Source organism: Hyperolius riggenbachi, chromosome 7, assembly GCF_040937935.1.
Source record: "Hyperolius riggenbachi isolate aHypRig1 chromosome 7, aHypRig1.pri, whole genome shotgun sequence".
In the NCBI taxonomy this organism is placed as follows: Eukaryota; Metazoa; Chordata; class Amphibia; order Anura; family Hyperoliidae; genus Hyperolius; species Hyperolius riggenbachi.
Window position 1 is genome coordinate 4,513,552 of NC_090652.1, and position 26,554 is coordinate 4,540,105.

The 26,554-nt window shown below is 46.6% G+C and overlaps 1 protein-coding gene across 5 annotated transcripts in view; it reads left to right on the top strand.

The window, feature by feature from the left end:
• CFAP70 (cilia and flagella associated protein 70) overlaps positions 1-17,674 on the top strand; it is a 78,063-nt gene extending 60,389 nt beyond the window's left edge. For all 5 annotated transcript variants that reach the window (XM_068243503.1, XM_068243505.1, XM_068243506.1 and 2 more), the window contains exons 23-28: positions 7,380-7,532; positions 8,261-8,422; positions 9,172-9,261; positions 10,019-10,120; positions 12,805-12,852; positions 14,263-17,674. In XM_068243503.1, coding sequence (XP_068099604.1) covers positions 7,380-7,532; positions 8,261-8,422; positions 9,172-9,261; positions 10,019-10,120; positions 12,805-12,852; positions 14,263-14,343 — 636 coding nt within the window. In that variant the 3' untranslated portion in view covers positions 14,344-17,674. The remainder of the gene's footprint in view (positions 1-7,379; positions 7,533-8,260; positions 8,423-9,171; positions 9,262-10,018; positions 10,121-12,804; positions 12,853-14,262) is intronic.
• Positions 17,675-26,554: the final 8,880 nt, after the last annotated feature.

A 26,554-nucleotide genomic window follows, 5' to 3' on the forward strand; every position in this document is an offset into this window, starting at 1 on the left:
GGTTAGATAGGTAGGTACCCCCAGTATAGGTTAGTTAGGTAGGTGCCCCCAGTATAGGTAGCCAGTATAGTTGCCACCTGTATAGGCTAACTAGGTAGGTAGGTGCCCCCAATACAGGTTAGATAAGTGCCCCCAGTATAGGTTAGATAGGTAGATTCCCCCCAGTATAGGTTAGATTAGGTCGCTGCCCTTCAGTATAGGTTAGATTAGGTAGGTGCCCCCAGTACAGGTTAGATTAGGTAGGTGCCCCCGGTATAGATTAGATAGGTAGCTGCCCTCAGCATAGGTTAGACAGGTAGCTGCCCCCCAGCATAGGTTAGATAGGTAGCTGCCCCCCAGTGTAGGTTAGATAGGTAGCTGCCCCCCAGTATAGGTTAGATAGGTAGCTGCCCCCCAGTATAGGTTAGATAGGTAGCTGCCCCCCAGTACAGGTTAGATTAGGTAGGTGCCCCCCAGTATAGGATAGATAGGTAGCTGCCCACAGTATAGGTTAGATTAGGTAGGTGCCCCCCAGTATAGGATAGATAGGTAGCTGCCCCCCAGTATAGGTTAGATAGGTAGCTGCCCCCCAGTATAGGTTAGATAGGTATCTGCCCCCCAGTACAGGTTAGATTAGGTAGGTGCCCCCCAGTATAGGATAGATAGCTAGCTGCCCCCAGTACAGGTTAGATTAGGTAGGTGCCCCCCAGTATAGGATAGATAGGTAGCTGCCCCCAGTATAGGTTAGATAGGTAGCTGCCCCCCAGTATAGGTTAGATAGGTAGCTGCCCCCCAGTACAGGTTAGATTAGGTAGGTGCCCCCCAGTACAGGATAGATAGGTAGCTGCCCCCAGTACAGGTTAGATTAGGTAGGTGCCCCCCAGTATAGGATAGATAGGTAGCTGCCCCCCAGTATAGGATAGATAGGTAGCTGCCCCCCAGTACAGGTTAGATTAGGTAGGTGCCCCCCAGTACAGGATAGATAGGTAGCTGCCCCCAGTACAGGTTAGATTAGGTAGGTGCCCCCCAGTATAGGATAGATAGGTAGCTGCCCCCAGGATAGGTTAGATAGGTAGCTGCCCCCCAGTGTAGGTTAGATAGGTAGCTGCCCCCCAGTATAGGTTAGATAGGTAGCTGCCCCCCAGTATAGGATAGATAGGTAGCTGCCCCCAGCATAGGTTAGATAGGTAGCTGCCCCCCAGTATAGGTTAGATAGGTAGCTGCCCCCCAGTATAGGTTAGATAGGTAGCTACCCCCAGTACAGGTTAGATAGGTAGCTGCCCCCCAGTATAGGTTAGATAGGTAGCTGCCCCCCAGTATAGGATAGATAGGTAGCTGGCCCCCAGTATAGGATAGATAGGTAGCTGCCCCCAGCATAGGTTAGATAGGTAGCTGCCCCCCAGTATAGGTTAGATAGGTAGCTGCCCCCAGTACAGGTTAGATAGGTAGCTGCCCCCCAGTATAGGTTAGATAGGTAGCTGCCCCCCAGTATAGGTTAGATAGGTAGCTGCCCCCCAGTATAGGTTAGATAGGTAGCTGCCCCCCAGTATAGGTTAGATAGGTAGCTGCCCCCCAGTATAGGATAGATAGGTAGCTGGCCCCCAGTATAGGTTAGATTAGGTAGGTGCCCCCCAGTATAGGATAGATAGGTAGCTGCCCCCAGTACAGGTTAGATTAGGTAGGTTCCCCCCGGTATAGGATAGATAGCTGCCCCCAAAACAGGTTAGATTAGGTAGGTGCCCCCAGTATAGGATAGATAGGTAGCTTGCCCAGTATAGGTTAAGTAGGTAGGTGCCCCCTCATAATGGCGGAGGGGGGAGCCGGAGCCGCGGGGAGGGCAGCCCGACCTCTCCCTCCCTCTCCCCGGGCCGCCCTCCATGCTCCCCCCTCGGACTGCAGGCAGCAGAGTTAGCGCGCAGGGAAGCGCTGCTGTACACAGCTGTTACTCACCTCCCTGGATCCGATCGCCGCTCCCGCCCTGCTGGTCTCCTCTCTGCAATGTAGCCGCTGATACATTACACACGCTGCGTCCTGTTTACACAGGAAGCAGCAGCGTGTGTATCAGCCGGCTAGGCAGAGAGGAGACCAGCAGGGCGGGAGCGGCGATCGGATCCAGGGAGGTGAGTAACAGCTGTGTACAGCAGCGCTTCCCTGCGCGCTAACTCTGCTGCCTGCAGTCCGAGGGGGGAGCATGGAGGGCGGCCCGGGGCAGGGGCGTATCTAGGTAAAATAGTGCCCATGGCAAACACTGATATTGCGCCCCTCCCCCTTCAGAACCTCCTGAATAACAGTATCGTACCTCACCCACTTCACACAATCAGAGTTCCCCCGGTCTGGCTGGAGAGAGTGGTGAAATGGCAACAGGTGCCGGCCGCATTTGTATTTTTTACCTCCTAAGGCCCACTACCAGCAGACACCCCCTGACAAAGAGATACAACCCCCCAAACATACACACACTATTTTCACAGCAAACAGATGCAAGAACATAGGCGGCAACCTGCTGCTTTGAAGTAAAACTCAGAGCAGAGGTGGCAAGGTTAGGTTGGGGGGTAGGGGGGTTACAGAGGCTAATCCACAGGCTTCCCCCATCCTCCTCAGCAGCACTGATCCAGCCTGGAACATTTCAAACATATTCGGCTAGAGCTTGTGGAATAGGTTCTTGCAGCTACACTCCTGTCTGTGCTAGTACAGCCCAAGCCTGCGCAGTAGCACAAAGCCATTCGTGCACAGTTTTATTTTCTGTGCACAACATCTCCATGCTACTGTGCAGGAGTGGGTTGTACCTGTGCAGTGTGTACACAGGTATACGGATATGGTAGTGCGAGAACATATACACGACAAGGTCTAGTTGAATAATGTGAGAGGGTCCCAAGCTGGATCAGTGCAGCCAAGGGGGAAGCTATTATATATATATATATATCTCAGTATACAGTACTATTATTATAGGAAGCAGTGCAGGGTTAGTACATGAAGACCAACATCCAGTCCAGCTATTGCTAGTGCAGCTGTGACTCACTAGTGCAGTATTTGCAATTACATGGAAAAAATACATACAATTGCAAATAATGCACTAGTGATTTAGAGCTGAACTAGCAAAATTCACTAGCAATAGCTGGACTGGATGCACAGAGAGTCAGAGACAGAACACTGACGGAAAAAACTTTTGCAGAGCCAGAGCAGAGTGAGCACACGGGGCAGAGACCAGCTATCAGTCAGCAGCCATCCCTGATAAGAATCGCATTACAGGAGGGTCAGGAAGAGAGAGAGAGAGCCTCTTCACAGCATGTGCCGCAGAGATCAGCCTAGAGATAGCACACACAGAGCGTACACCAGAGAGCACGGAGAAAAGGAATGCCCAGCACACAGCCTACCTACTAGACTAGGGAGAAGTACTGTAACAAGACGAGCCGACAGCCGAGAAGTCATGCTGCTTACACTGCTACAGGAAGTCGTCAAGGGGGGGGCGGAGTTATCCTAGCAGACCCGCACACGATACATGCTTGGCAGCTTCTTCTTTGACTTTTTAGCAAATGTGCACCTGTTTTGGGGTGCAGACATGGCGCCTATAGCACCAGCCATACCTGTACCCCTGTCCATACGCCTCTGGCCCGGGGAGAGAGGGAGGGAGAGGTCGGGCTGCCCTCACCGCTATCACAGCCAGCCACTTCATCTGGTGCCGCCCCTCCACTTCCTGCCGCCTGAGGAACCCGCCTCACCCCGCCTCATGGGCGGGCCGGCCCTGCCCCTCCTCTATATAAGGCGGCGGCCATCTCGCGGAGCCACGTACTTGTGTGGCTGTGCTGGTCCACACAATGCATTGCCTGCTGCCAGTGCCACATGTCACTCCTCCTGCTGCTGTATTTATCCTCCTGCTGTCAGTGGTCCCACCGCCAGGGTCCACACTATGCATTGCCTGCTGCCAGTGCCACATGTCACTCCTCCTGCTGCTGTATTTATCCTCCTGCTGTCAGTGGTCCCACCACCAGAGTCCACAGAATGCATTGCCTGCTGCCAGTGCCACACGTCACTCCTCCTCCTGCTGCTGTATTTATCCTCCTGCTGTCAGTGGTCCCACTGCCAGGGTCCACTCAATACATTGCCTGCTGCCAGTGCCACATGTCACTCCTCCTACTGCTGCTGTATTTATCCTCCTGCTGTCAGTGGTCCCACCGCCAGGATCCACACAATACATTGCCTGCTGCCAATGCCACATGTCACTCCTCCTACTGCTGCCACATGTCACTCCTCCTACTGCTGCTGTATTTATCCTCTTGCTGTCAGTGATCCCACCGCCAGGGTCAACACAATTCATTGCCTGCTGCCAGTGCCACACGTCACTCCTCCTCCTGCTGCTGTATTTATCCTCCTGCTGTCAGTGCTCCCACCGCCAGGGTCCACACAATACATTGCCTGCTGCCAGTGCCACATGTCCCTTTTTTTTTTTTTTTAATTACACCTATTTCAATGTGATTTCCTTTTTAAAAAAAAAACATCCGAATTCGCGAACACTAATTTCTTACCGAATTTTGAGACCGAATCTGAATCCGAACCGAATTTCGTGGTCGAAGGCGAATTCGAATGTCGTGCGGACCCGAATTCGAATGTACCCGAAGCGAATTTTGGTACATCTGAGCATGCCTGACTGTAATGAACAAACACCACTCTGGGGGATACTTGCCTCGGGAGGGTGAAGCCTCTGGATCCTAACAAGGCTTCCCCCGTCCTCCGGTATCCCTGCAATCCAGCGCTGCAGCCCCCGAACCGCGGCAAGGTAGATATTTACCTACCGCGATCCTGCGCAGGCGCAGTAGTGGCTTTCTGTTTGGGTAAGGCGGAAATAGCTGAACCCGATAGTATCCGCTCTACTGCACAGGTGAGAGTCCTTTGCGCCTGTGCAGTAGATCGGATACAATCAGGTTCGGCTATTTCCACCTTACACGAATGAAGAGCAGCTACTGCGCCTGCCCAGGATTGTGTTAGGTAAATATTTACCTCACCGCGGATCAGGGCCTGCAGCGCTGCAACGGAGGGACGGAGGAGGATGGGGGAAGCCTTGTTAGGATCCAGAGGATTCCCCCTCCTGAGGTAAGTATCCCCCAAAGTTCTTTTTTTTTTTAAAGTACAGAGTCTCTTCAAAGGATATCGTAGCCCTAATTTAAATTTAAAAATGACGCCCTGTGTGTGTGTGTGTGTGGGGGGGGGGGGGGGGTGCGCATAGGCTTACTGCACCTCCAGAGACCTGGCGTCTTCCTCCGTTTGTCTGCTATTGCCGCCATTGTCTATTTCCGGGTCGGCGCCCTTTGACCTGGACATACTGCGCATGCGCAATATGTCCTATTGGGCTTCTTGTGACCACACTCGCCTTGGACCAGTATAACGTATGCCCACATGCCAGCGTGAGGACGTTCCTGACATTTGTTCGCTGCACCGGCGAGCGCGGTCACAGGAAGCCCAACTTGGAAATAGACAATGGCGGCAACAGCAGACAGACGGAGGAAGACGCCGGGTTACGGGAAGTGCAGTAAGCCTATGCGGCGATTGGCCGGGCGGGATCACGTGATGCCGCATGCGTCCAAGAGTACGCATCACGGACGCCAGAGTGAGCTGCACAACGCGTCTCAGTCAGACGTCCACATCCAACACCACCAGGCGTTGCGTTAGGGGCACGTTATGTGCCCTATAACGTCCCCTAAACGCAACGTCCTGTTGTGTAAGTAGCCTAAAGGTTTCCAGAAAAAATTCAGGAAAGAGTCGATTTTATAGCAATTTGATAAAAATGATCAGCTATACAAAAAAAAAAAAAAATCTGAAGGTTTTTTTTTTTTATTTGAGCAAGAAATCTGATTACATTTCTTACTTTTATCAATGTAGATCGATCGTTATTGGCTTATTTTTCTGATCAAATTTTATGAAAAATTGAATGGTGTAGGATAGATCCCAATTGTAGCAAAACTGAACACGGGAATATGATACATTAGTCAGATTTTTCAAATGGGAGTTGAAAATAAATATAACAAATTGTATGGTGTGTGGCCATCTTCAAGGTGACCACTAACAGTACAATTTTCAGCTAAGAATTGGCCGAGTAATCAGAGTGGCAGAAAATAAACCTTGTTGATGTCCCAAATCAACTGTGCAAGATTCTAAAGGGGATGGTTCAACGACAGTTTAGTAGATTGTAAAAACATTAGTAGTGGTTCGCGCTCTCACCTTGCAGCGCTGGGTCCCCAGTTCGAATCCCAGCCAGGTCAACATCTGCATGGAGTTTGTATGTTCTTCCCGTGTCTGCGTTGGTTTTCTTCGGGCACTCCAGTTTCCTCCCACATCCAGGGCCAGTTCTAGCCAAAACGGGGCCCAGGGCATAATTAGCCTGGGGGCCCCCAAACAGACACCCCTGAGCAAAAAACGGCATTGGGGCCCTTTATTGCAGCCAAATTTCCCTCCTTTGCCCCAGAGTCGGCTGCTGACCCTCCCTCCCAATCACCTTCAAACCTAAAGGGAAGGTTCAGGGAGTGGTAAAAAAAAATAAAAATCATATCCACTTACCTGGGGCTTTCTCCAGCCCGTGGCAGGCAGGAGGTGCCCTCGCCGCCGCTCCACAGGCTCCCGGTGGTCTCCGGTGGCCGACCCGACCTGGCCAGGCCCGACTGCCAGGTTGGGCTCTTCTGCGCTCCAATCTGCGACTCACGGGGGCGCGCTGACGTCATCGGACGTCCTCTGGGCTGTACTGCGCAGGCGCAGAATTACTGCGCCTGCGCAGTACAGCCCGGAGGACGTCCGATGACGTCAGCACGCCCGCGTGGAACGCAGAAGAGCCCGTCGTTGGAGCGCAGAAGAGCCCGACTTGGAAGCCGGCCTGACCAGGTCGGGTCGGCCACCGGAGACCACCGGGAGCCTGCGGAGCGGTGGCGAGGGCACCTCCTGCCTGCCACGGGCTGGAGGAAGCCCCAGGTAAGTGGATATGGATTTTTATTTTAGATAGCATCTCACTTGCCAGCCAACACAGGTGAGACTCTAAAGAATCTGGAAGGCCCCAGGGAGCAACAGTGTGGGGGGGGCACATTGGGGGCCCCTACAGGCTCTGGGGCCCTGGGGTAATTGCCCTCTTTGTCTCTATGGTAGCGCTGGCCCTGCCCACATCCCAAAAACATACAGATAAGTTAATTGTCTTCCCCTAAATTGGCCCTAGACTATGATACATTCACTACACGATACATTCATAGACTTATGACTATGGTAGGGAGTAGGGACTAGATTGTGAGCCCCTCAGAAGGACAGTTAGTGACAAGGCAATAAACTCTGTACAGCGCTGTGTAATATGTTGGTGCTATATAAATACTTGAATAAATAAATAATTGATTGTATTGTGTCTGACGAGATTGTGATTTTGGTTGCTGCAGTTTGTCCAGAGAGCCCTGGCCCACGATCTCCTGTCCCCGGACGGCGGGCCCAGCTGTCAGTACCACGTGATGTGCGCACAGGTGAACCTACTGCGGAGAGACTTCGATGCGGCCAACGAGAATCTGCAGGAGGCGTCCCAGATAGACCACCAGGTAGGTCTTCTGCTTTTCTCAGAGTAAGACACAGTTACAGTAAGTAGTGGCAGGCAGAAATTACGCCTATGCATAATTACGCATCTTAATCCTCAATTCCACATCGTAATCCTAAATGGGCAGATTATGCATAAAATTTTTTGCATGGAAACGTCCTCGCTAACCGTAATTACGCATATCAGCGTAATTTATGTGTAATGTCGGACGCAAACGTTATTGCACATACGAAGGGATTTTTCGCATTGAATATTATCTGCACACGTGCAGTATACTGACTGATGAGCGCAACCTTTTTTTTCTCATGTGAACGCATTTTTTCGCGTTGAATATTTAACTAATTGCCACGCATGCATCGCACACTAGTGAAAAGATGAGAATATTTTTACACATTGACTGTAAATTACTCGTAATTGATTAATTAGAGGCGAATCACAAGTGTAGTTTGCTGTACTTAATGTAATCGTAATTAGGCAATGCGTAATTGCGACAAATTCCGTGACATTTTGCGTAACTGTAATTGACCCATTCCGAGCACCTGTAACAGTAAGGCCAGTAATGGAAGAATGGGCGGAGCTCTCCTGGCTTTAGGACCGGTAACATTGGCGCTCGCTGCATGCGCACGATAAAATGATCAGCTTTTTGTACATCAGACCGATAGACTGATAGAGATGTGTGATCAGAGGGGGCAGCCATAATTCTATAACTATAAATTCATCCATGTTCCGCAGAACCCCGATGTGTGGGCGCTGACCGGACACCTGCGCTACCTGAGCGGCCGGAAGGGGGAGGCACAGGAGTGTTACGAGCATACGCTGAACCTGGTGAATGACGCTTCTGAGATGCACCCTATCTACCTCCGTCTGGGGTCCATCTACCTCCAGGAGGGAGAGGTAAGTCAACACAGCTGCTAAGTATCTATCCTTTCATCAATCCTCACTATGTTCTGATGTGACCCATGTGAGGATGCAAGCTTTTACTACATGATAACAGACAATTTCAAAAGTCACTTATGATCAGAGAAGGTATTTTAGGCATTGCAGGAGCGGACCGGTGAAATGCTGCAGATGACTTTGATTAGTCTAATTTCACGCTGTGTGAACTTGCCTAAAATCTGCATACAGTTTGCTTTGGCTTGAAATGACCTTCTGTATTCATGATATCCACAAACAGAAAAGACTTTGCTATTTTCACACAAAACGGAAATTTGCCTTCTTAAAACAGAAGGGAGTTTGCGATTATTCGGGTTGAAGTGAGCATATGATGCCTCCCACAATCCATCACTGCTGAATATGCAAATCATCCCTTCTTACTTCTCTACTTCCTTTACTATGAATGGACATGGCCTCTGATCGGGGTCATGTCCATTCATTCCAGGCACTGCGATTGGTTCGGGGAACACGTGTTTCCTTTCACCAATCACAGATCTCCGTGTCCCAACGGGTGCAAGCGGCGGGCGGGTGCACGTGCACAGCAGTGGCAGGGGCGAGTGATAGTTTAAAACATCCTGGAGCCATTAATTGAATAATGGCCTACGTGACTGTTCACCCCACAAACCTGCACACATCACAGAGCTCTGCAAACACACTGGACTTATTGCAATTCCTATTTAAAGTGATTCATCTTTGTATCTATTTTGCAGTATGAAAAGGCCAAGAACACCTACCTACTGGCTTGTAAGAAGTCACCTACCTGCCTGACCTGGCTAGGAGTGGGCATTGCATGTTACCGGGTAACCGTCTGTAGTATACAGTAACCATAACGCACGCCAGGACACACTGCCAGCAAATCATGTGACCATTTTACTGAGAAAATACTCGATTCCCGATCTGTGGTGATATCTGAGAGACTTGACAGTCTTAGTCCTTATTGGCTGACAAAAATGGCAGGCAGACAGAGGGCGGCAGACCTAGAGAGTGAGGCGTACTTTAGTGTGTGCGGAAATGAGTTTGGCGCAAGCTGATCCTCCTGAAATAACAATATCAGTAATATTATATCGATATTATACTATCCAGTGCCAGTGTGGATGCCTTCGGCATATTCAAATTTGGAACCTTGTTCTACATTCTGCCGATCAGAACCTGAATCTTTGTACATGCGCACAAATCAGGGTGTGTTATCTTACCCGTGTTTCCCTTCACGGGGAGGGCAGTGCACAGGACTTGGACTGTCCAGAAAAGTAAATAGATGGCAAAACACCTTTGTCAGGCTGAGGAAACACTGCTGATAAGGTTTTAGAGCTGAAACGTTGGAAAGATCATTACTTTTGTTTGTTTTACGGTTAAAATCTGTTCCTCTGCTTTTGTTTGTACAAGATAAAATTCATTCACTCTCAGTGTAGTGTAAATTGGCACTGGCCAGAAAATAAGTCATTAGCTATTTACATCAGAGCAGGAGCTGCACTAATGAGATAAGGGATGGTATATTCAGTGTGTTGTCTGGGAGGAACACTTTTGCTTTAATGAAGATTCTGCTTCTGTCACCCACAGCTGGAGGAGATGCAGGAGGCTGAGGAGGCTCTGTCAGAAGCTAATGCTTTAAATAACAGTAACCCCGAGGTGTGGGGCTACCTGGCTCTTGTGTGTTTAAAGGTGAGTGATATAAATGCTCAGGGAAGGGAGACGCGTAATGTCTGTGTGAACACTTGCTGAAAGTCCTGTGCATAAATCAGAAGTGTAGCTACAAGCCACAGGAGACCGGGCTGCTGGTACAGCTCTGTGAGTGCAGGACTGAGGTGTAGCTACAAGCCACAGGAGACCAGGCTGCAGGTACAGCTCTGTGAGTGCAGGACAGAGGTGTAGCTACAAGCCACAGGAGACCAGGGTGCAGGTACAGCTCTGTGAGTGCAGGACTGAGGTGTAGCTACAAGCCACAGGAGACCAGGCTTCAGGTACAGTTCTGTGAGTGCAGGACTGAGGTGTAGCTACAAGCCACAGGAGACCAGGCTGAAGGTACAGCTCTGTGAGTGCAGGACTGAGGTGTAGCTACAAGCCACAGGAGACCAGGCTGCAGGTATAGCTCTGTGAGTGCAGGACTGAGGTGTAGCTACAAGCCACAGGAGACCAGGCTGCAGGTATAGCTCTGTGAGTGCAGGACTGAGGTGTAGCTACAAGCCACAGGAGACCAGGGTGCAGGTACAGCTCTGTGAGTGCAGGACTGAGGTGTAGCTACAAGCCACAGGAGACCAGGCTGCAGGTACAGTTCTGTGAGTGCAGGACTGAGGTGTAGCTACAAGCCACAGGAGACCGGGCTGCAGGTACAGTTCTGTGAGTGCAGGACTGAGGTGTAGCTACAAGCCACAGGAGGCCAGGCTGCAGGTACAGCTCTGTGAGTGCAGGACTGAGGTGTAGCTACAAGCCACAGGAGACCAGGGTGCAGGTACAGCTCTGTGAGTGCAGGACTGAGGTGTAGCTACAAGCCACAGGAGACCAGGCTGCAGGTACAGCTCTGTGAGTGCAGGACAGAGGTGTAGCTACAAGCCACAGGAGACCAGGGTGCAGGTACAGCTCTGTGAGTGCAGGACTGAGGTGTAGCTACAAGCCACAGGAGACCAGGCTGCAGGTACAGTTCTGTGAGTGCAGGACTGAGGTGTAGCTACAAGCCACAGGAGACCAGGCTGAAGGTACAGCTCTGTGAGTGCAGGACTGAGGTGTAGCTACAAGCCACAGGAGACCAGGCTGCAGGTATAGCTCTGTGAGTGCAGGACTGAGGTGTAGCTACAAGCCACAGGAGACCAGGCTGCAGGTATAGCTCTGTGAGTGCAGGACTGAGGTGTAGCTACAAGCCACAGGAGACCAGGGTGCAGGTACAGCTCTGTGAGTGCAGGACTGAGGTGTAGCTACAAGCCACAGGAGACCAGGCTGCAGGTACAGTTCTGTGAGTGCAGGACTGAGGTGTAGCTACAAGCCACAGGAGACCGGGCTGCAGGTACAGTTCTGTGAGTGCAGGACTGAGGTGTAGCTACAAGCCACAGGAGGCCAGGCTGCAGGTACAGCTCTGTGAGTGCAGGACTGAGGTGTAGCTACAAGCCACAGGAGACCAGGGTGCAGGTACAGCTCTGTGAGTGCAGGACTGAGGTGTAGCTACAAGCCACAGGAGACCAGGCTGCAGGTACAGTTCTGTGAGTGCAGGACTGAGGTGTAGCTACAAGCCACAGGAGACTAGGCTGCAGGTACAGTTCTGTGAGTGCAGGACTGACTGATTGCAAATGCCTTTGGTGGGCTAAAAATGAAAAATCCCACAGAGAAGAGTGGAATACAGAGATGCAAATGGGCTTATACAGCTGCAATCGATGGGTCAGCTACTGGAGGAGGGGAGAAGTTGGTCAAGGAAGGGGCCTCACTTGGAAGTGGAGTTAGTTGTGGCAGGGCCTCTTGATCTTGGCGCAGGTGGCAGATGTAAGCTTACGTAGGCCACAGAGTCTAAGTAGTCACTGGTCTCGTAAAAACATCCCACAAAAGTCCATGGGCTACTACCCCTAATGGCCTACTTTGCTGCAAGTACTACCAGGTCTCTGATTCCCAGAGTTACTCCATCGTACCCTGCAGCATAGATAAAACAAGGCAGAAGAGAAGGCCGGGATTAAAGTTCATGCCAAGCGTAGCAGAGTCGAGATCACAGGCTGGGGTCAGAACTGGCAGAGCAGGGTGGAGGTCCCAAATGGTGGTCCAGGCTGGCAACTAGTAGAGCAGGGTCAAGGTTACAGGCCAATGTGAGGACTGGCGGGTAACAAACCAGGGTCGAAGTCAGACTAAAGTCAAGTAGGTAGGTAGCAGGCCAAAGTAAGAACTGGCGGCTTGCAGAACAGTGTCTAAGTTACAAACTGTAGTCAGAACTGGTTGCTAGAAGAGCTGGGTTAAGATTACAGGCTGCGGTCAGAACTGGTTGCTAGCAGAGCAGGGTCAAGCTTACAGGTCGATATCAAAGCTGGTAGCAAAGCAGGATGAAAGTCACAAACTGAAGTCAGAACTGGGGGCTAGCAGAGCAGGGTTAAGATTACGGGCTGAGGTCAGAACTGGGGGCTAGCAGAGCAGGGTTGGAAATGCTGGCTGAGGTCATGACTGGCAGCTGGAAAAGCTGGGTTACAATCTCGGCTCTTCCTGTTTAGTAAGTCATCACCTCCTCAATAAGGAGTCCTTGGGCTAGACTTCCTAACATTGCTACTGCTTACTGAGGACGCCCCTTGTGGCTGCAGCCCAAGCGTTTTGAGTCCACCAGGAGAAAAGCGCAATGTATGGTAAATGTTGTCTTGTCTAATTATTGATGTATTTTCTAGACTGGAAGACAGCTGGAGGCTGAGCAGTCCTACAAATACACCAGGAAGGTAGGTCTGCACCCCTTGTGATGCTACATTCCCATAGGCCAGATTAGATAGATTTCCATAGGCCTATCCACAGTCTGTGATATATATAATGGATGATTAAAACAGTTTGTAACCTCAATTATATAGCGATGTCACTTTTTCTAATGCCGTGGAATAATACAAGCATGCCGGATTTGAGATCCTACTGTGCGAGGCTGTGTCTTTATACTAGGGAGGGGGAGACCTGGTCACTGGAAGGTTCATGGAAAATGGAAAAGCAAATGGAGAGACATTAATAGCTTCTGTGGTCACTCTGCTCCTGTGGAAGGCCGTATTATATGGGGCCACATTATAAGGGGTCACAGGAAGGGTTGAGGCAGTCTGTCCGCTCCTGTGGAAGGCCATATTATATGGGGCCACATTATAAGGGGTCACAGGAAGGGTTGAGGCAGTCTGTCCGCTCCTGTGGAAGGCCATATTATATGGGGCCACATTATAAGGGGTCACAGGAAGGGTTGAGGCAGTCTGTCCGCTCCTGTGGAAGTAATGTAGTCTTTGGGAGGACCAAAAATCACATATTCCTGGTAGGTGAACCACAATGTAATCAGGAATATATCCAGTAAGAGACCGCAAACCAAAAAAATTCAATTAAGCTTTTTCTTTTAATATTCCAAAAAAAGTGCCAAATACTGTATACAAAATATTCAATCCATATAGCTATCCGTCAAGAGAACATATCACGTGGTATATTGCATATCATTAATTTTTAGTCGAAAAAGGCAACAGCATCAATTTGTTTCGGGTCAGCGGCCCTTCTTCAGGCCTTTATATTCATAATGAAAATCTGAACAGGATATGATAATAATCCTCATCTGGTCATATATTAAGCCAGGACAAACCACCATATGGAAGAATTAAATACAGGACCACATAACAGCAGGACGCCAAGACAGGAAGGCCACGTTTTAAGGGGCCATGTTGTAAGGTGTCACAGGAAGAGTTGGGGCCATCTGTCTGCTCCTGTGGAAGGCCACGTTATAAGGGGCCATGGTATAAGGGGTCACAGGAAGAGTTGTGGCCGTCTGTCTGCTCCTGTGGAAGGCCACGTTATAAGGGGCCATGTTGTAAGGTGTCACAGGAAGAGTTGGGGCAGTCTGTCTGCTCCTGTGGAAGGCCACGTTATAGGGGGCCATGGTATAAGGGGTCACAGGATGGGTTGGGGCAGTCTGTCTGCTCCTGTGGAAGGCCACGTTATAGGGGGCCATGGTATAAGGGGTCACAGGATGGGTTGGGGCAGTCTGTCTGCTCCTGTGGAAAGCTACGTTATTGGGGGCCTTGTTATAAGGGGTCACAGGAAGAGTTGGGGCAGTTTAGGTAAGGCAAGGTTGTTGCAGGCTAAAATAATCACCAACTATTACTGTTTTCTTGCAGCTAAATTTACAAGACCAGACTCTGCTCACCGAGATCCACCAGCTGCAGGAGGAAGTGGGCTTTGGAGATCCATCCTTCTGAGATAATAAGCTGCTGGCAGTACGTCTACCGTCAGCCCTTCTCAAGGGACGTTTTCTGTACATAACTCAGATTTATGGCAGACCTGTCATGTACCCAGCCCAATGCCAGGAACTTTGGTGCAAAAACTGCAGCTGTTGTCGAGAGCAACAAAACATTTGTAAAGTGCTTTTCACCCTTAGGAACCAGATTGCATAAGCTTGTCTCAGATCAGTACATAGTGATGTGTACAGAGGAAAGCTATGTGATCATACCTGCCAGACTAAACAGGTTGCTTTTCAGTTTTTATTTAAACATGTCCAGGGTTGGAGCTATCTTGATTGGGTGTGACAGGGTGTTTCAAGGGTTTGGGGCAGCATGACAGAAATCTCTGACTCTAAATGTGTTTAGTTGGACTCTGGGGGTGGTCAAGTTATTGGAACCTTTTGATCTGAGGTTGTCGGAGGTGTGAGGCAGTTGCATCAAATCCTTCAGCTATCTGGAGCCCAGGTTGTGTAGGGATTTGAATGTTAGCATTCCAATTTTGATTGGAGGATTCTCCATTTCATGGGTCGCCAGAACCATCATCTTTGAAGAATAAGGACGGTCAATAAGATGTAAATCATTGATGCAGGATTATACAAGTTATGTATGCAAATACATGCAACTTGAAAATAAACCGATTGAATTCCACATTAGCAGGATTTGATTGGTCCTTTTTGAAGGTGCATACATTTGCATACAAATTTCACATAATCCTGCATCAACCCGGAAGGATTTGCATTTCACTGACCATCCCTAGTCTGGAGCCACCAGTCAGAATCGTTATGAGATTAAACCTAATTGGTTGTTCAAGGCGAGTGCTTCCATGTGTTCAAGACTCCCCCTCCCCAATTTAGATATCACCTCTAAAGTGTTGCCTGAGCTCAGGGACTCTTTTCCAAACAAAACCCGTGGCGGAGTTTCCTTCACAAAGACGTGGCTGTTCAGGAGAAATGGCTTTCTTTTACTCTTAGTTCTCTCTTAAAGTGAACCTCCGGACTAAAAATCTACTCAGCAGAACTGAAAAGGCTTGGTGTTTCTTTAACAGTTTCACAGCATCAGAACTTTGTTTTTCTTACCAAAGCATCATTTTTAGCTGCATTTTTAGCTAAGCTCCACCCATCAAAGAAAAAAAGCCCGGGCTTTTTTCCCTGATGCTGTGCAGAGCATGATGGGATTTCCTATGTTGTTATTCATGTTGCCTAGCAACTGGGAGAGGTGCTCAGGACACAGGACAGTTGGAACTGTGTCTCATGCTCCGTCGCCTCCTTTCAACCAAAAAGATGGCTGCCCCCATGAAACCACAAACATTTGCCTGTTCTTTTAAAACAGTATGGGTAAGAGATTATATTACCTATCTATTTTAATTAACATAACTAATGTAACTTAATGACAGTCTGTTTGTTTAGGCTGGAGTTCCTCTTTAAGGTTCCCATTAACAGTGCAATATTTTCCTCAGATCCAATCATTCGATTTGATTTGTACCATCAAATTGTACAGAAAAACACGCAGTCGCATTTTCTGGTCGATTGGAATACCGAATTTAGTTGATTGGAATGTTGGATTTTAAAGTCTAATCTAAAGAGAGAAGGTGCCAAATTCGACCCATTTATGGGAACAATCGATAATTACCTTCTGATTACTCACGATTCCGTAATAATCACATCTGAGGAAAATATTGTACTGTTAATGGGCACCTTTAACGACTCAGTAGGGATTGATCAAAGAAATGCAAATTCTTCAGAGTTCATGCAAATCTATATGCAAATATATGCAGCTTAATAATGGACCAATCAATTTAACCTCCCTGGCGGTAAGCCCGAGCTGAGCTCGGGCTATGCCGCGCAGGAGGAGATCTCAGCCCCCGGTGGGGCGATTTTCACCCTGTAAAGTGCTGTACGCGCAGCTAGCACTTTGCTAGCCGCGCGTACAGCTTGATCGCCGCCGCTCTGCGGCAATCACCCGCACGCAGCGGCGCAAGAGGCCCCCCCCCCCCCGCCAGAGCCCTGCGCTGCCCGGACCAATGAGTTCCGGGCAGCGCTATGGGCTGGATCGGAGACGTCTGACGTCAGGACGTCGGCTGACGTCCATGACATTATTCCGATCGTCGCCATGGCGACAGGAGAAGCCAAACAGGGGAGCGCGTTATATACGCGTTCCCCTGTTTGCTATTGTTGCCGGCGACGATCGAACTAGAGGGACACATGCGCCCTCTAGTGGAGTTTCATGTAGCTACCACTCTGGTAGCTTTACATGAAACAGAAATTTTTTTTTTTTTTTTAATTGGATTTCTGCAATTTTTGCAGAAAAAATAAACCGCCAAGGAGGTTAAAGGACCACTATTGCAAAAAATTTAAATTATACAAAAACACATAAATAAAATGTATATTTCTCCCTGAGTAAAATGTGCTATAAATTACTTTTCTCCTATGTTGCTGACACTTACAGTAGATAGTAGAAATCTGACAGAACTGACAGGTTTTGGACTAGCCCATCTCCTCATGGGGATTCTCAGGGTTTTCCTTATTTTCAAAAGCTTAGCGAACGGAAGCTTCTCAGGCCAACAGTCAGAATAGTGTGCAAACACATGGCGGGGGAGGCCTGTGTCTTTATATATGTTACGGCCAGAACCCGAAGTTTGGCCACTTCTAGTTCTGGCCGGCCACTTCGGGTTCTGGCCGGCCAATGTGCGAAGTGGCCGCTGCGCTGCGGCCAATGTTAGAAATGGATTGATTCCTGTGACATGAATGTATCTTCTGGCTGCAGCGCAGCCGCCAAACGTATAACAACTTAGTTAATTTACTGCAATTAAGCCGGCGGCAATGTAACAATTAAAGCCGACGGCTTTTTCATCTGCCTCTCTCTCTCTCTCTCTCCTCTTATGGGCAGCCGGCGGGGACACGCAGCCGGAGAGTTGTTCGTGGCTGCAGGGAAAGCAGAGCGGGGAGGCTGCAGACATTGCTTCTGCCAGCACCCGCTCTGCAAGAACGGCAGGATTCCCCTGCCGCGACGAACGACTCCGGGGGGAGTGTAAGTGACAGCAACATAGGAGAAAAGTAATGTATGGCTCTGGAAGAACCTTACCGATTTGTATCTGTTTACATGTATTTTACATTTTTTTCTGCAATAGAGGTCCTTTAAACCTAAGTTTAAATTGATTGGTACATTTTGAAATTGCATATATTTGCATATAAATTTGCATGAATTCAGAAACATTTGTATCTGATTGATCCTCCCTACAACTCAGTAATGTTGACAGGACTGTCTGAGAATGTAACTCTGACCTCGAATGTTAATAAACGGTCCTGCTTAACTCCTGTGTGCTTATTTTCCTTCCAAACCTGCTGATACTGCGGCATTCCCTATTGTTATACTGTGTTATCACCACTGTTTCATACTGAGGCCTCTATGCATTTTTAAGTCCATACATACCGGATACATCGATGTTTTGGACTGCAGTCTATGTCTACTGCCAGACCAGGGGTGTATTTTTGTTTGTATTGACGTGAAGATGACAGGAAGATGGAGACTGCCCACCACTACTTCCAAACAACATCTGGTTATAGCGTTGGCTTTTTTTTGTCAGTTTTCAATTGTGTTTTTTGATGAGAAAGAAATTTTAATTTGAAGATCAATTTTTGAACATTTTAGAGGCATGGCAATGGGTTCAACGGTAACAGTGTCCTATGACAAACAGGCTTGAGAAGGAGGCGACATCTGGTCCTCTTGCAGGTGCCCTCTGGTCACCGCACTACCGCTACGTGAAATGTCAGGAGACAGCGTGCAACAACGCTGATACCATTTATGTCCCTGATGTTTGTGAACAACAATAAAACATTTGTAAGGAGCTTTTCTCTCGTAGGGCCCAAAGTGCACAAGCTTGTCTCAGATCAGTACATAGTGATGTGTACGGGGGAAATGTTATGTGATCATGAATGCCAGACTAAACAGGGAGCTTTTCAGTTTTGAATTACATGCATCTTGGGTTGGAGCTGTCTTGATTAGGTGTCGCAAAGCATTCCAAAGGGTAGGGGCAGCATGACAGGAAGCTCTGGCTCCAGAGGTTTTGTGTTGGTCTCTGTAGGAGATCAAGTTATTAGACCCTGTTGATCTGAGGTTGTGGGGGGGGGAGGGGGTGCAAAAAATCCTCATGAACCGAGTCTTAAAGAGAACCCGAGGTGTGTTTAAAGAATGTTATCTGCATACAGAGGCTGGATCTGCCTATACAGCCCAGCCTCTGTTGCTATCCCAAACCCCACTAAGGTCCCCCTGCACTCTGCAATCCCTCATAAATCACAGCGGTGCTATGAGGCTGTGTTTACATCTGTAGTGTCCGTCTCAGCTGCTCCCCCGCCTCCTGCATAGCTCCGGTCCCTGCCCCCGTCCCTTCCCTCCAATCAGCAGGGAGGGAAGGGATGCAGGCGGGGACTGGAGTTCTGCAGGAGGCGGGGAGAGCAGCAGACTGACACTATAGAGATAAACACAGCCAGCTCTGACAAGCTGTTTGTCAGCAGCGTGGCTGTGATTTATGAGGGATTGCAGAGTGCAGGGGGACCTTAAGGGGGTTTGGGATAGCAACAGAGGCTGGGCTGTATAGGCAGATCCAGCCTCTGTATGCAGATAATATTCTTCAAACCCACCTCGGGTTCTCTTTAAAGTACATTCAGACTCTTAAACTAAAGTCTTTCTCATGCCCAAATATTATTTTAGGGGGTGACTTGAATGTAGTATTTTCTCTCACAAGAAAGACAAAGCCAGCCATTCGCCCAACACTTTTTCAACTTTCCTTAAAACATCCCAAAGCCTTTATGGCATTCTGGAAAGGGGACGGCTCCATAGATAACTGGGTGGTTTCATCTTCATTGTATATTTCACTAGCACAAGACCAGCCGTTGTATTTGGCTGTCGTTGGCTCCGCCCACTTTTTCTAACCTACACACAGTCAACGGCCAAGTTTGTGAGCTTTCGGGTTGCCTGGCATCAATCATTTAAATGTTCCCACTGAAATGACACAAATCTGATTGGCTATATGTGGCTCCGCCCCCTTTTCTGATTGTAAATCCCAGTCACCCAGTGACCAACTGTAGCAGGTTTGAGGCCTCTGTTGTTAGCTGTAAGAATGGCAACAATTTAAATATTCTCCTTGAAAACCAATAGGTGAATTTTGAGTGGCTGTTGTAGGCTTCACCCATTTTCCTGAATCTTAATCCCAGTCACCCAGTGACCACCTATACGAAGTACCCTGCCATTAAAAGTGTAAGAATGGCTGCAGTTTACATTTTCTCAGGGAAATATGTTTTGTTTTGTTTGGCCCCACCCACTTTTTGTAACCTGGACACACAGTCACTCAATGACCAAGTTTGTGAGCTTTCAGGTTCCTAGCATCAAAAATGTGTGAATGGAAGCAGTTTATCCAGCCAAAAAAATCTGATTGGCATTTTGTGGCTCCGCCCCCTTTGTGAATGTAAACCTCAGTCACCCAATCACTGACTGAGACTGTAGCAAGTTTGAAGCCTCTGCCATAAACAGTGTAAGAATGGCAGCAGTGTAAATAAATATTGCCCTGGAAAATCAATAAGTGGATTTTGATGTAGGCTCCACCCACTTGCACTAGGCTGTTGTAGGCTCCACCCACTTATCTAAATATTAATCCCTGTCACCCTGTGACCAAGTGTGCCAAGTTTGAGAACCCTGCTATTAACATTGTAAGAATGGCTGCAGTTTACATTTCCCCATTAAGAACAAATGGCTGAAATTTGATTGGCTGTTTTATGCTCCGCCCACTTTTCCTGTATTAGTAACCTCGATCACCAAGTGACCAACTGTGCCAAGTTTGGGGACTCTGGCTTTATTGCTGTGAGAATGGCAGCCTTTTACATTTTTGTGACCTTTCCTGGTTGTTCTCATTGTTTGTGTAGGACGCCACTCCATCCCCCGCTAGCACTGGGATTTCATAATGAGATTGTTTTTGACATGGACTCAGGGTTTGCCCACGTCTGGATATGTGTAAGTTACAATCTCAGTTCTCTGGAGGTGCCACGTGGATCTGCTGACGAGAAACCTTTACATTTTGCTCTGTGTTCTCCTGCCCAGCCTCTTGAGCTCCTCACATATTCGTTATCATCCTGATTGGCCAGATTATCATTTCTCTACATAGAGAGCATCGCTGTACACCACCTGACAGCATGCCACAGAGCAGAGCATAAACGCACTCCTATGTGATAATGTCCAGAGACTGCCTGTGAGAACAATAATGCTCAGAGACGTGCCAGATATATAATGCTCAGAGACATGCACAACATATATAAAGATCAGAGATGTGCCAGATATATAATGCCCAGAGGCATGCACAACATATATAAAGCTCAGAGATGTGCCACTGCCAGATATATAATGCCCAGAGACATGCATAACATATATAAAGGTCAGAGATGGGCCAGATATATAATGCCCAGAGACATGCATAACATATATAAAGCTCAGAGATGGGCCAGATATATAATGCTCAGAGACATGCACAACATATATAAAGATCAGAGATGTGCTGGATATATAATGCCCAGAGACATGCACAACATATATAAGGCTCAGAGATGTGCCAGATATATAATGCCCAGAGACATGCACAACATATATAAAGCTCAGAGATGTGCCAGATATATAATGCCCAGAGACATGCACAACATATATAAAGCTCAGAGATGTGCCAGGTATATAATGCCCAGAGCCATGCATAACATATATAAAGCTCAGAGATGTGCCAGATATATAATGCTCAGAGACATGCATAACATATATAAAGCTCAGAGATGTGCCAGACATATAATGCTCAGAGACATGCACAACATATATAAAGATCAGAGATGTGCCAGATATATAATGCTCAGAGACATGCACAACATATATAAAGCTCAGAGATGTGCCAGATATATAATGCTCAGAGATATGCACAACATATATAAAGCTCAGAGATGTGCCAGATATATAATGCTCAGAGACATGCACAACATATATAAAGCTCAGAGATGTGCCAGATATATAATGCCCAGAGACATGCACAACATATATAATGCTCAGAGATGTGCCAGATATATAATGCCCAGAGACATGCATAACATATATAAAGCTCAGAGATGGGCCAGATATATAATGCCCAGCGACATGCACAACATATATAAAGCTCAGAGATGTGCAATATATATAATGCCCAGAGACATGCACAACATATATAAAGCTCAGAGATGGGCCAGATATATAATGCTCAGAGACATGCATAACATATATAAAGCTCAGAGATGTGCCAGATATATAATGCCCAGAGACATGCACAACATATATAAAGATCAGAGATGGGCCAGATGTATAATGCTCAGAGACATGCATAACATATATAAAGCTCAGAGATGGGCCAGATATATAATGCTCAGCGACATGCATAACATATATAAATCTCAGAGATGTGCCAGATATATAATGCTCAGAGATATGCACAACATATATAAAGCTCAGAGATGGGCCAGATCTATGATGCCCAGAGACATGCATAACATATATAAAGTTCAGAGATGTGCAAGATATATAATGCCCAGAGACATGCATAACATATATAAAGCTCAGAGATGTGCCAGACATATAATGCTCAGAGACATGCACAACATATATAAAGCTCAGAGATGTGCCAGATATATAATGCCCAGAGACATGCACAACATATATAAAGCTCAGAGATGGGCCAGTTCTATAATGCCCAGAGACATGCATAACATATATAAAGCTCAGAGATGTGCCAGATATATAATGCCCAGAGACATGCACAACATATATAAAGCTCAGAGATGTGCAAGATATATAATGCACAGAGAGTCATGCACAACATATATAGAGCTCAGAGATGTGCCAGATATATAATGCCCAGAGACATGCACAACATATATAAAGCTCAGAGATGTGCCAGATATATAATGCACAGAGAGTCATGCACAACATATATAGAGCTCAGAGATGTGCCAGATATATAATGCCCGGAGACATGCACAACATATATAAAGCTCAGAGATGTGCCAGATATATAATGCTCAGAGACATGCACAACATATATAGAGCTCAGAGATGGGCCAGTTCTATAATGCCCAGAGACATGCATAACATATATAAAGCTCAGAGATGTGCCAGATATATAATGCCCAGAGACATGCACAACATATATAAAGCTCAGAGATGTGCAAGATATATAATGCACAGAGAGTCATGCACAACATATATAGAGCTCAGAGATGTGCCAGATATATAATGCCCAGAGACATGCACAACATATATAAAGCTCAGAGATGGGCCAGATATATAATGCTCAGAGACATGCATAACATATATAAAGCTCAGAGATGTGCCAGATATATAATGCCCAGAGACATGCACAACATATATAAAGATCAGAGATGGGCCAGATGTATAATGCTCAGAGACATGCATAACATATATAAAGCTCAGAGATGGGCCAGATATATAATGCTCAGCGACATGCATAACATATATAAATCTCAGAGATGTGCCAGATATATAATGCTCAGAGATATGCACAACATGTATAAAGCTCAGAGATGGGCCAGATCTATAATGCCCAGAGACATGCATAACATATATAAAGTTCAGAGATGTGCAAGATATATAATGCCCAGAGACATGCATAACATATATAAAGCTCAGAGATGTGCCAGACATATAATGCTCAGAGACATGCACAACATATATAAAGCTCAGAGATGTGCCAGATATATAATGCCCAGAGACATGCACAACATATATAAAGCTCAGAGATGGGCCAGTTCTATAATGCCCAGAGACATGCATAACATATATAAAGCTCAGAGATGTGCCAGATATATAATGCCCAGAGACATGCACAACATATATAAAGCTCAGAGATGTGCAAGATATATAATGCCCAGAGACATGCACAACATATATAAAGCTCAGAGATGTGCAAGATATATAATGCTCAGAGACATGCACAACATATATAAAGCTCAGAGATGGGCCAGATATATAATGCTCAGAGACATGCACAACATATATAGAGCTCAGAGATGTGCCAGATATATAATGCCCAGAGACATGCACAACATATATAAAGCTCAGAGATGTGCCAGATATATAATGCTCAGAGACATGCACAACATATATAGAGCTCAGAGATGGGCCAGTTCTATAATGCCCAGAGACATGCATAACATATATAAAGCTCAGAGATGTGCCAGATATATAATGCCCAGAGACATGCACAACATATATAAAGCTCATAGATGTGCAAGATATATAATGCACAGAGAGTCATGCACAACATATATAGAGCTCAGAGATGTGCCAGATAAATAATGCCCGGAGACATGCACAACATATATAAAGCTCAGAGATGTGCCAGATATATAATGCTCAGAGACATGCACAACATATATAAAGCTCAGAGATGGGCCAGATATATAATGCTCAGCGACATGCATAACATATATAAATCTCAGAGATGTGCCAGATATATAATGCTCAGAGATATGCACAACATATATAAAGCTCAGAGATGGGCCAGATCTATAATGCCCAGAGACATGCATAACATATATAAAGTTCAGAGATGTGCAAGATATATAATGCCCAGAGACATGCACAACATATATAAAGCTCAGAGATGTGCCAGACATATAATGCTCAGAGACATGCACAACATATATAAAGCTCAGAGATGTGCCAGATATATAATGCCCAGAGACATGCACAACATATATAAAGCTCAGAGATGGGCCAGTTCTATAATGCCCAGAGACATGCACAACATATATAAAGCTCAGAGATGTGCCAGACATATAATGCCCAGAGACATGCATAACATATATAAAGCTCAGAGATGTGCCAGATATATAATGCCCAGAGACATGCATAACATATATAAAGCTCAGAGATGTGCAAGATATATAATGCACAGAGAGTCATGCACAACATATATAGAGCTCAGAGATGTGCCAGATATATAATGCCCAGAGACATGCACAACATATATAAAGCTCAGAGATGTGCCAGATATATAATGCACAGAGAGTCATGCACAACATATATAGAGCTCAGAGATGTGCCAGATATATAATGCCCGGAGACATGCACAACATATATAAAGCTCAGAGATGTGCCAGATATATAATGCTCAGAGACATGCACAACATATATAGAGCTCAGAGATGGGCCAGTTCTATAATGCCCAGAGACATGCATAACATATATAAAGCTCAGAGATGTGCCAGATATATAATGCCCAGAGACATGCACAACATATATAAAGCTCAGAGATGTGCAAGATATATAATGCACAGAGAGTCATGCACAACATATATAGAGCTCAGAGATGTGCCAGATATATAATGCTCAGAGACATGCATAACATATATAAATCTCAGAGATGTGCCAGATATATAATGCCCAGAGACATGCACAACATATATAAAGCTCAGAGATGTGCCAGATATATAATGCCCAGAGACATGCACAACATATATAAAGCTCAGAGATGTGCAAGATATATAATGCACAGAGAGTCATGCACAACATATATAGAGCTCAGAGATGTGCCAGATATATAATGCTCAGAGACATGCACAACATATACAGTATAAAGGTAAGGGAAGTTCTAGATATATAATGCACAGAGACATATGCTCCTGGTGAGACACTCATGTGACCACAGACATGGAAGTGAGTTAGTGTGCCATTACTGGTGCCCAGAGTATCTAGTGTGCAGTGTAGCTGGGAAGCGGCCAACGCATTGGGTGGAGCCCATTAAAACTCTGATGTAACAAGTTCGAGCGTGTTGGTGTGCATTTTAAACTTCCATAAATTTTCGTACATTTTTACGCTAATGAGGGCTGGAGATTCTTATTCTGAGGAGAACGGAGAACATGGAAGTTGCGGCAGTGGATCTGTGATAGGCAGGGGGTGGCCTCAAATACCCCAGAAGTGCTGCAGGCTCATCTCACAGAGGGTCATTGCCAAAGGGAGAGTGCCCCTTTGTAAGGGTCAGGTGGTGGCTATCACTCTGAGGGTCTTTTTCCCGGGCTACCTGTTGGTGCTTAGGGCAGATTGAAAGATGCTTTTCTTGATCAGCTGTTTCACCAGAATATATGAATTGAGCGCTATCTTCATAGACTTGCTATTTGAATGTTTTTTATGTAATATTATCGGAACTAGTCTATCTATACATTATACTGTATAAAATATATACATAGTTACATAGTTATTTTGGTTGAAAAAAGACATACGTCCATCGAGTTCAACCAGTATAAAGTACAACACCAGCCTGCTCCCTCACATATCCCTGTTGATCCAGAGGAAGGCGAGAAAACCCCCACAAGGCATGGTCCGATTAGCCCCTAAAGGGAAAGATTCCTTCCCGACTCCAGATGGCAATCAGATAAAATCCCTGGATCAACATCATTAGGCATTACCTAGTAATTGTAGCCATGGATGTCTTTCAACGCAAGGAAAGCATCTAAGCCCCCTTTAAATGCAGGTATAGAGTTTGCCATAACGACTTCCTGTGGCAATGCATTCCACATCTTAATCACTCTTACTGTAAAGAACCCTTTCCTAAATAAATGGCTAAAACGTTTTTCCTCCATGCGCAGATCATGTCCTCTAGTCCTTTGAGAAGGCCTAGGGACAAAAAGCTCATCCGCCAAGCTATTATATTGCCCTCTGATGTATTTATACATGTTAATTAGATCTCCTCTAAGGCGTCTTTTCTCTAGACTAAATAAACCCAGTTTATCTAACCTTTCTTGGTAAGTGAGACCTTCCATCCCACGTATCAATTTTGTTGCTCGTCTCTGCACCTGCTCTAAAACTGCAATATCTTTCCTGTAATGTGGTGCCCAGAACTGAATTCCATATTCCAGGTGTGGCCTTACTAGAAAGTTAAACAGGGGCAATATTATGCTAGCATCTCAAGTTTTTATTTCCCTTTTAATGCATCCCAAAATGCTATAGTGAATGTGGGTGCCACCTGTTGGCAATCTTGTACACTGCATATGTACGGTGGTGGAGGTATTGGTATAGCAGGGAGAGACATTACTTTATGAGTTGCTCCATTGGGAACATTTTAATAGTGTTTTATTGTGTCTGCTGGTATCATTACCATCCATCAAAGATTACCATA